Source organism: Sciurus carolinensis, chromosome 17 (genome assembly GCF_902686445.1).
Source record: "Sciurus carolinensis chromosome 17, mSciCar1.2, whole genome shotgun sequence".
Classification (NCBI taxonomy): Eukaryota; Metazoa; Chordata; class Mammalia; order Rodentia; family Sciuridae; genus Sciurus; species Sciurus carolinensis.
This window is the reverse complement of record NC_062229.1, coordinates 11,853,561-11,865,135: the sequence shown is the minus strand read 5'-3', so window position 1 is coordinate 11,865,135 and position 11,575 is coordinate 11,853,561. Positions and strand designations below refer to the sequence as shown.

The following is an 11,575-nucleotide window of genomic DNA, read 5'->3' as shown; positions in this document are numbered from 1 at the left end:
ACCTAAGTAGTCAACAACACAAAACCTACTGTCTTGAAATGTACACTTGACATCAACAAGTGTTTTTCAGTATATCTTTAAAATACAAACATTTGTTTCTAATGCTTTAACCAATACACATAATTGCTTGAGAGAGATGTCATTAAACTTATAAGTTTACTATATGAAAATCTATTCAGCATACTTATGCCTCTCTCCATTTCCCACAAGTGAATATTATTATGTAGCATGTGTGTCTAGGTTTGTTGATTGACTTCTACAGTTCATGGATTTTCACAATTGCTATTACACTCCTACATTTATTGTTCCAAAGCCATAAATTAAAGTTTTAAAAGGTTATACTTGTTGCCATCCTCAATTATGTAGATCAGCAGCATTAATCACATGGATGTGCTTATGACAATATCCCCTTCTCCCATTTCTAAAATTTTCCTTTTTCCAAAGTGATACTTTGTTTCCAATGTGCAAAATACCCCAAAATACCTTCCCCAATACTACAATCATTGTACTAAAATCATGAGAAACTGAAGTCCTTAATATTACTGAAAGTGAATATTAACACAACAGCATATTTAGCTTTAATACATTTTCAAGCACAAATCGCAACTGGATATTATGTTTGATGACATTAAGCATTTCTGCTGTGCAGCCTCCTCAGGGCACCTTTAATGTCCCTGTTCCTCAGGCTGTAGATGAAGGGGTTCAGCATGGGGGTGACCACAGTGTACATCACTGAAGCCACTGCACCCTTTCTGGGAGAATGTGACACAGTTGATCCAAGGTACACCCAAAAGCCTGTCCCTAAAAATAAGCAAACAACTGCCAGGTGAGACCCACAGGTGGAGAAGGCTTTGTACTTCCCACCTGAAGATGGAATCCTCAGAATGGAGGAAACAATTTTATAGTAAGAGAAAAGGATCCCTGAGAAGGGGAAAAGACCGTAAAAGGCTCCCAGAACATACTGGACAATGTTATTAGATAAGATGTCAGTACAGGAAAGGTTCAGAAGTTGAGAAGGGTCACAAAAGAAACTGAAAATTTCCACATCCTTGAAGTTGGTAATTTGTAAAATCATCAAAATATGCAACTGGGAGCCCAAAAGGCTGAACAAAAATGACACCAAAATTAAAAAACCACAGAGGCGAGGGTTCATAATGACCAGATAGTACAGGGGGTGACAGATGGCTACATACCGATCATAGGCCATTGCAGTCAGAATCATATAATCCATACATCCAAAAATGGTAAAGAGAGACATCTGTGTCAGGCAGCTCACGTAGGAGATGATACTGCTGTGAGTCTGAATGTTCCTGAGCATCTTTGGGACCGTGGTAGAGATTGAACAGATGTCAGACAAAGACAGGTTGGAGAGGAAGAAGTACATGGGGGTGTGGAGGTGGGAGTCAGAGTTGACAGTCAAGATGATGAGCAGGTTCCCAAGCACTGTGACCAGGTACATGCAGAGGAACAGTCCAAAGAGGAGTGGCTGCAGCTCTGGATCCTCTGAGAGTCCCAGGAGATAGAATTGTGATATGCTTGTTAAATTTTGTGTTTCTGTATTTCTTGGACACCTTTTGAAAAAGAAAAGAGAGTAAGAAAAGAAGAAATATATCAGCAGGCACCCCTCACTCTCTGTACAATTTTTCACAAGGAAACTGCTCATGCTGGAGATCCACACACTCTCAACATGGTTCTCAGTAGTGAAACACCCAGTCTTGCACACTCTGTCGCTGTTACTGTCTTCATCATTCACCCCTCTCTCCACACTCTATTTGCAGACATTGATCTGAGCACTGTTAGAAACCCAGGAGCAGAGGAGAGAAGAAGTTCATGAAGACAATAGAATATAACCTACTGCTTAAGGGAAAATTCAGGAAAAGTAATAACATTTCTACTAAGAAAAATCAATCTTCATGAACGTTAATCAAGAATCAGTTCAGTTTACGTTGTTTTTTTCCTAACCGATGAGACAAATTCCTTTGCCTTATTCCATTTAAGACACCATTTGGACTCTTCCCTAACAACCAAATTGAGGGTGATGGGTCATAGTCAGAAAGCATGGTTATGAGACAGTTATCTTCAAAGTGTTTTGTCATTCTTTCATTTTCTCATTTTCCTCCTCTGTGGACTGAAGCTTGCTCTTTAAACTTTATGTAATACAATATCTTTGTATTTGGCCCATTTCAAATTTCAATAAATATGATTGACCTAAATGCACAACATCCTAAGTAACACTGATCACAAATGTGGCTGAAGTAGATGATATTAAAATCATAAGTGATAAGAAATACTTTCAATAGTTACATTTTATACAGATGTATTTGTACCATAAAATATGATCCATACAGATAATATCTGCAGAATAGCTGGCATATAAAACAGCTGTTCACTTTTTTTCTTTTCCTTGATGTTGTACACCATCTGACCTGTTAAAACTGCTTCCTGGTTCTGTGATCTCAGAGCATCAAGATTGCAGTTTAAGATATGAGCACCAAAAAAGCCTAAAAGCTTACTTTTATTTCTGAATGTCTGGTTTCCACTTCATGGACTGTCTGGTCAGGCATTCCTGATACTTGAATTGCAATTCTCTCACTTAAGCTACGTGAGGATAACTTGTGCTCTGTGATTGAGTTCGTCTAAATTTGGGGTAATAATTACCTACCTTGAGTGCTTGCTATAAGAAATTATTTTAAAGATCTTTCCAATTACCTAACTAGTAGTTCTGTCTCACTTATTATATTTATCTTTGGATATTTTAGGATATCCATATACCATGATATCAGATCAACACCAGTTTAATCAGCACAGTTGCATGTGAAATTTGTGGTTTGTCCTTTTTTTTTACCAGAAGCAAGGGTAAATTAATCCAAATTAATTTTGGCCAATTTGAGGAAGAAAGATCAAGTGAATTCAATGTCAAATGGATCTTTTTTAGATATCTTCCTGTACCAAGAAAGAAATGGGCCCCAGAAAGTAAGAAATAGAGAGATATATTCTTCTCAAATACAGAGCACATACATCAGGATTTCAAAACTAGAATACTTCATGCAGAAATAGGAAAACTGTGACTTTGAGTAGGGGATGAATTACTTGAGTGTCATGATAATTAACCTAATGATTACTAACAATGACAATAATATCTAGATCTCATTTTGCTTGGAATTCATTCAAGTATCCCATATTATTCCTATAAGAGCACCAAGTAGCTAATCCTTACTCACTGCATTTGTAACAACAAAGATCAATTCATATAGCAATGCTGAATCCAGACTGTAGTGATTTACTCTACTTCACAGAGACAACAAGTGGGACTGAGAGACTCTGAGACCCATTTACTACATGTTTTATTCTCACCCACCCAACATAAAGATTTCTGCCTAGGTCTTGAGATCTTAACTACAGGTAAATATAGATATGCATTTAAACTCTTTACAGTTAAATATGCATTTAAACTCTTTACAGTTTTCTGAGTAAGAATAAAATCAAGGACCCAATATTAGGTTTGCTTTGAGGTGGTGAGTGCTGTTTTTAAGTGTGGAGGAGCATATGGTGAGCTCCAAGGAGGTCTGGAGGGGCCTAAGGTCCTGATGTGCTAATGAACCTCATTCTACCCTACTGTGACCTCTCCTGAGATCTGTGACCCTTTTTCCATAGTGTATGCAAGAGGTACCCACACTCCTCTGCCTTGTGATCCTCAGGAATCCACCAAGGAAAAGCACAGTGTGCAAAGCTCTTTCTGCAGTGACAGAGAAGAGAAATAGCTGGTTGGCTTATTGATGGACAGCCTGCTAGGATTCTCCTGTGATGCCCTGTGTCCCTGGTCAGACAGGCCAATGCAAACAAGGATGCCTTCTCTCCTACCTAGTAAATGAGTACAGGTTACATAAGTATAATGTCCTTCTTTGTTTAAAGTACAATAAATCATGCATGCACAACTAGAGCAGGCTGATGTACGTGAAATGAAACAGATGACTGAGAACACGTTGCTGAGCACCTGAGTCAGTGAAGCCCTGCACCTCAGTTCACGGTGCTCTGGTTCTGTCATCCTCCTCCTCATCCTCATCACCATTACCATAGTGATTTCCTAGAGCTGAGGAAGAACTTTTGGAGGACTATTTTGTGCTGTGGTAGGTGAAGTTTTTATAGGAAATAAAACCAATGTGGGTAGAGAGCACATTTTAAATAAGATGTATATGATACCCCAGCAAAAATGAAAACAAAAATTCACAAACATCACACATATAATTTGACATCCTGAAACCCTCCCATCTGGATACTCAAAGTGTGAATTCTGTCCTTGTGATACAGAAACAACACTTTCCATCTTTCTTCCAGGATCCCAAGTTTCCCTGAGCACTTGTAGGGCTAGGCTGCTTCTCTGCTGATTCATGACAAAGAAGTGCACCTCCCAAGACCCACACATACCTGGTGCCCAACAAAGGTTCAGACTCTGTGCCCAGCATTTCTAAGAATATGCTGTCAGCTGGGAGCTTCCTGATGCAGAAGCACAGCAGGAGATAAAGCTATGCAACTCACTGGACAAGGACCATCCACTGCAGGGCTGTAGGCACAGGTTGACTGTGGACTCATATATAACCTTGGAAGCTCAATACACAGAGCTCACAATTAGACTAATTAGTCCATGCTATGCCCATCTCTAAGGACTTCCCACCATTAATGCATGAAGAAAGAATAATGAAGGTCCACTTAAGATTTGGACCCTAGTTTATTGGGAGGAACTTTGTGTACTCAATTTACTTCATTTGTTTCTATGTTTCTAAAACACTTTCACGTTTATTTTCTTTTTATTTGTTCTCAGTAATTATACATGACAGCAGAATGCATTTCAACTCATTGTACACAAATGGACCACAACAATCTCATTTCTCTAGTTATACATGATGCAGAGTCTCACTGTTTATGCAATCATACACGTACATAGGGTAATAACGCCCTTCACATTCCACCATCCTTCCCAACCTCACACCTCCTACCAACCCCTCACTCCTCTCTGCCCAATCCATAGTTTCTCCATTTTCCCTACCTTCCCCCATTATGGATCAGCATCTGCATATCAGAGAAAACATTTGACCTTTGTTTTTTGGGGATTGGCTTATTTCACTTAGCATAATATTCTCCAACTTCTCCATTTACCTGAAAATCTCATAATTTCATTCTTCTTTAAGTTTGAGTAATATACCATTGTGTATGTATACACCACATTTTATATATCCATTTATCTATTGAATGGCATCTAGGTTGGTTCTATGGTTCAGCTATTGTGAAATTGAGTGGCTATAAACAGTGATGTGGCTGCATCACTGTAGTATGCTGAGTTCAAGTCATTTGGGTATAGACCAAGGAGTGGGATAGCTCGATTAAATGGTGGTTCCACTCAAGAAACTTAACACCAAAAATAATAATAATAACCCAACAAATAAATGGGCTAAGGAAGAGAACAGACACTTCACAGAAAAAGATATATAATTGACCAAGAATATATTAAAAATGTTCAATATTTCTAGCAATTAGAGAAATGCAAATCAAAACTACTCTAAGATTTCATCTCACTCCAGTCAGAATGGCAATTATCAAGAATGCAAGTAACAGTTGTCATTGATGAGGAAGTGGGGAAAAAGGTACACTCATACATTGCTGTTGGGACTGCAGATTGGTGCAGCCACTCCGGAAAGCAATGTGGCAACAGCTGAGATGACTTGGAGTGCAACCAGTTTTATTTATTTATTTTTCTTAAGGTCCATTCTTATTAGGTTAAAATACAAATAACAAAAGTTACTATTTGAGCCATAAGAAATATACACTTTAGTGACATATATTTGGTCATTAAGATTTTTTAAAAATTAAGCACTCAGTCATTAAAGAAACAGTGGGTATATAGCTCAGAATGGTTGTCAAAGGGTCGGCACCATTTGAATGGTGTGAAACTCTAAAATGTGTCTCAGACCAAGCTTTAAGGGTCTCTGGTCACTTCCCTCTGTTCTTGCTTTGCTTTTCCTAGGCTCATGGACATCTCTGCCATTGTTCTTGAGTAACTAAATGTTGTAGATGCTGTTAAGGGAAGACTGGGGCTTGTGTGCCATGCAGGCAAGTGCTCCTCCATCTGTCTCCTGTTTTGTGGGATATTCCTGAGTAGGATAAAGGTACAGACAGGAGAGCATGAGTGTTCTGAAACCCCACTGATCATGACCAGGACCTGTGCCCAGAGCAAGGGTCTGTTCAATGTTTAACACATTTGTGTGTGTGTTTGTGTGTGTGTATGTTTGTGTGTGTTTTATCTCCTGTATAAAACTTGGAAAAAGTTCTATGGAATCAAAAATAAAAGAGTGATGGTTATTCCACCCCAAACATATACCATATACTTACATAAGAGTGTTTGGAAAAGTAAAATTACAGAAATATGAAACCAGTAACTTTAGGGTAAAAGATATTTCAGTTGAAAAGTATGAAAACTAGCCTTCCCACATAAATAATGACTGTCTACCATTTGTGCCCATATTTTCACCTTCATCACATCTCAATCACAGAGATCACAGGCTTTCTGTTTAACCTGGATTCAGTGCCATTATATCAACAGGAAATCATCTTGGAGGGCATTCCTGAGTATGACAGATGCTAGCTGCCTGCCCTTTGTTCAAGAAAGAAAGAGTCCATCCGACAGCAGCCAAAATTGAACTGAGAATCTCTGGGTCTGATTCACTAATCTTTTTCACTGTTTTCCAGCCATCAGAATATGTTCAACTGAACAGGATTACAGCACATATCAAGTACAGTCCTGACTCTTGCCAAGTCCCTGAGTAATAATGAAACCAGACCTGATTTGGCTCCTCTTCAGATAGAGAGGGATGATAACCAAACTGCAAGAGGATGTGGCAGCTGCAAGGATATCCTGGGGTGGGGGAGACAGGGAGGTCTGTGCTGGATTACTTGTGCCCATTTGATCTGAGACCCTAGTCTCACCTCAGCCATTCTTCCTGAATTAATGCAACTGATGTCACTGGGACTATCCAAAATCCCAAGGGAATGTGCACAGGAAAAGTGTCCCATCCTGGAGTGACAGAAAGTATAACCCAGGGATGCTTGTGAAGGGGACAACCTGCCAGCACTGGCCTGCCAGCATGCCATGTGCCTCAAATCCACAGTGCGTTTCACACAGGGCTTCAGTGTTTCAGACTAAACACCATTAGACTTTACATCAATGTCTGTGCTGCCTTCTGTTCTCTAACATGGAATGACTGGCACTTACACCTGGGGAATATGTCACACAGGAATTCAAACTACCTACAAATGAGGCAAGTCTCACAACCTGGAACTCAGGAATCTCTCCATAAAAACTGTGATGTTTGGATTCTTATCTCATCCTGAACCCCATCCTTATCACCTTCATGTACCATTTGGGGTCTGAAGATACTGTTTAAAAGGATATGTCTTCTCCCTTTGTTGATGAGAGTGTGTGGCAGGAAGTTAGGGTGGGAGTAAGACAACACTTTCCATGAGCTTTCAGTGTGCTCACCACAACCAAGGGTATGAGCTCACAGTGTCTCACTGATCATCTGTACCTTGTTCTCCCCTCTGGGCAGACAATCTGCATGCTCCTCCTGATGGAGAAGAAGTAATGCTCTGGAATGTCCTTCCTCACCCTTCCCCTCCCACAGCAGTTACTGATTCACACTGGGGCTCTGCTGGACTTAGGACTAAGGAGGGCAGAACCAAAGCCCAAAAAGTCCCTGGTGCCCTGTGATCCCAGCCTCAGGGTGTCAACACAGGCTCAGATAGGAGCTTCCTGAGGCAGACACCCCTAGCAGGAAGAGACAGGAATGGAGCCCACTGCACTGGAGTCATGGAGCCCAAGGGCTGGAGGCACAGGCTAATTGTTGACTATCCTGTGACCTTGGAGGCTCAGTGCACAGGGTTCCTAACTCACCAAGTAGTTGAAGCACATCAGCAACTCTAAGAGCTTCCTAATACTGAAGATGGAAAAAGAGGAGTAGAAAATAAAATCAATGTTTACACTTTGTATCAACTTATAAAGAGGCTTTTCTCTCCTATTAATTTCCTCCATTTTTTAAAAAACTTTATAGTGTATCATATTACCATTTTTATGCTAAATAGAAGTAAAAATTACAAAGTTACAATCTAGACCATTTCAAGTATATAGATGTACAGCACTAAAAACACATGTATTTTTATGAATTATACATCATCATTTCCAAAACCTTTCATTATTCCAAAGTGATACTTTATTACAAGTATGAAAAATTTCCAAACATTTCTTCCTAATATGGTGTATGGTCATTGCACTAAAAACTCGTGAGTAATTAAACAGATTATTACTGAAAATCAGATTAACAAAATTTGATACTTAAGTTTGGTGCATTTTAAACTTACATTGCAACTGGACTCTAAAGATGCTGAGATTAGACTGCCTTGCTGCGCAGCCTGTTCTCAGGCTGTAGATGAAGGGATTCAGCATGGGTGTGACCACAGTGTACATCACTGAGGCCACTGAAACCTTCCTGAGATAACATGATAGAATTGATCCAAGGTACACTCTACTGCCTGTTCCTAAATATAAGCAAATGACTGCCAGGTGAGACCCACAGGTGGAGAAGGCTTCATACTTCCTGCCTAATGATGAGATCCCCAGAAGGGAGGAAATTATTCTACAATAAGACCAAAGGATCTCTGAGGTGGGGAAAGGTCATATATGGCAGCAAGAAAATACTTGTCAATGTTGCTAGAGAATATGTCAGAACAGGCAAGAGTCAGAAGTTGAGAAGGGTCACAGAAAAATTAGCAATTTCTACACTTTGGAGTTGATAAAGTACAATGAAATTAAATTGTGCAGATGGAATTCCAAAAAGCGAAACAAAAAAGATACCAAAACTTATAGGCCACAGAGACAAGGATTCATGATGACAGATGGCCACAAACAGGTCATAGGCCTTCACAGTCAGAAGCATATAATCCATGCACCCAACAATGGTAAAAAGAGACTTCTGTGTCAGGCAGTCCACAGAGGAGATGACTCTGCTGTGAGTTTGGATGTCCACAGTTATGTTTGGGACAGTGGTGGAGATGAAACCAATGTCAACCAAGGACATGTAGGAGAGAAAGAAATACATTGGGGTGTGGAGGTGGGAGTCAGAGCTGACAGTCAGCATGATGAGCAGGTTCCCAAGCACTGTGACTAGGTACATGCACAGGAACAGTCCAAAGAGGATGGGCTGCAGGTTTGCCTTCTCTGAGAATCCCATGAGATGGAATTCTGAGACATGTGGTAAATTTTGTGCTTCTGTATTGCTTGCACATCAAAAAAAAAAAAGGGGGGGAACAAATATTTTTCATAATAAAAACATTGGTTCTGGTACAAGGAAATTAGGAAGGCTTTTAATATGCTTTAATATATTCTAGGAAAATGGTACAAACTCCTTTGATGTAAAGGGGGTAGATGATGTAAATATATGTATCCATAGAGCTAGAACTCTAAAATCTGAAGACTAAACTTTACTTCATAAACCATAAGTTATGGCAAGAATATTGGAAAAAAGAACAATCACGTTGTGTGAGGTAATTTAAACAACTGCTAAGGAAATCAGAATGGAGGTTCCTCAAAAGACTAAAAATGGCACTAACAAGTGATCTCACTTAGCACTCCTCAGTATTTATCCATAATTGGAGACAGCATGCTTTAGAGATATTTGCATTTCCATGTTTATAGCAGCACAATTTACAATAGCCAAGATAGGGAACTTGGCTAGGTGTCCATCAAATGATGAGTGCATAAGGAAAATGTGGCATCATCAGAATACATTCTTACATACTAGGTTTCATTCTTATGCTCAAGTGTTCATCCAGGGGTTTTCTTATTTTCCCCCTTCATGGTTGTAATGCTCAGGCAAATATTTTTTATCTTTTCAAAAATCATTTCATTTTTACTCTTAACATTGGCCTAGGTAGACTTAAAATTATGATAAATATGGTTTAGCTAACAGTCCATAAACAAGATCATCACAAAACAAAAATGTGGCATTAGTATACACTGTATCAGTCAATAATGAAAAATAATAAAATGTTAAAAAATTCAGAAATTTCTTTTAAATGTGATGCAACTTTATTTGTATCAACTCCATAAATAGCTAGCAAGGCAAACAGCTCTTTTCCCTTCATCTTCTCTTCTTTTTAAATTTTGTTGTTGTTGTTGTTGTTGTTTCTAGTCTTTTTGGTTTTGATATAATCTGCTAGAGTGCTTCACCATCTTCACTGTCTTCAAATCCTCAGTAACAGATGAATATGTTAGTTCCAGAGGAACCTCCAAGCTCAATTTGAGCCCCAGATTTCTCACTTCTAATAGGAGATTTTCAGACCATTGCTTCCTGATACATGGATTACCATTCTCTTGCTTCAGCTACCTGAACTTAACCTGGGTTCATTATTTTTTCATGTCTTACTATAATTTATTTGGAATAGAAAAAAGGCAAAAGATAAAAGACTAAGAATAATAATGGAAACGCACCTGGACAGGTTTCTCACACGTGAAATGGGATCACCGCACAGAGGCACACACCTGAATTTTGAGATAATCAGGAGTTGAGGTTAGAATATTGTGAGTTCAAGTCCAACCCAGACAACATGAATAGATATCATCTCACACTTCATCACACTGGTTATGGCAAAGTTTTATGAAACAAGGAAGTATCTACTTAATGAATATTTTTATTGTTGATGCTGCCTCTCTGCCAACAAAGTTAAAGGCTCTGGGGAATCAGTAAAGAAAGAGAGTCAGTAATCCTCCCCATTGAAAAAATTATACTCATCAAAGAGGACAAATTTTTTTTTAAATAGGAAAGCAATAACGTCCTCTCATGAGATATTTTAGTTGAGTGGTATGAAGATACATCTTATTATTATTGAAAATAATTTCTAGATTATATTTGCCTTCATTTTATATTCATAACATGTAGATAAAAACGGAGTACCCATTGACAATTTAATCCTTACTCAATGCAGTCTTGTAAACTAGACATCAACCCAGAGCAAAAAGCAGAGTCTGAGAGACTAACTAACCACCCGAAGTCACAGGAACAATAACTGTAGTCAGCAGCATTCATGACTAAACTGCCCCCTTCTGGATTTGGGCCAGTACACATTTTCATTGCTTCCAAACCATTAGAAAGATGTTTTTTTTTTTTTATTCATTGTTCACAAATGGAGTACAACCTCATTTCTCGGGTTGTACACAATGTAGAGTCACACTGTTTGTGTAATCGTACATGTACAAAGGGAAATGATGTTTGTCTCATTCCATTATCTTTCCTTCCTCCTGCCCCCTCACCACCTCTCAATTCCCTCTACCCAATTCCCTCTACCCAGAGTGCCTGGACCTCCATTCTTCCCTTACCCTCTCCCACCCCCATTATGTATCTTCACCCATTTATCAGAGAAAACATTTGGCCTTTGGTTTCTTGGGATTGGCCTATTTCACTTAGCATGATATTCTCCAACTCCATCCACTTAACCTGCAAATGCCATAATTTTATTCTTCTTAATGCCTGAA

The 11,575-nt window shown here is 39.0% G+C and overlaps 1 protein-coding gene across 1 annotated transcript; it reads right to left on the bottom strand.

Annotated features, from left to right (window-relative positions):
* Positions 1 to 628: 628 nt before the first annotated feature.
* Positions 629 to 1,663, bottom strand: LOC124968051 (olfactory receptor 7E24-like). Its single transcript, XM_047530435.1, has one exon. It carries the CDS (start codon positions 1,661 to 1,663, stop codon positions 629 to 631), a length of 1,035 nt encoding a protein of 344 aa, XP_047386391.1.
* Positions 1,664 to 11,575: the final 9,912 nt, after the last annotated feature.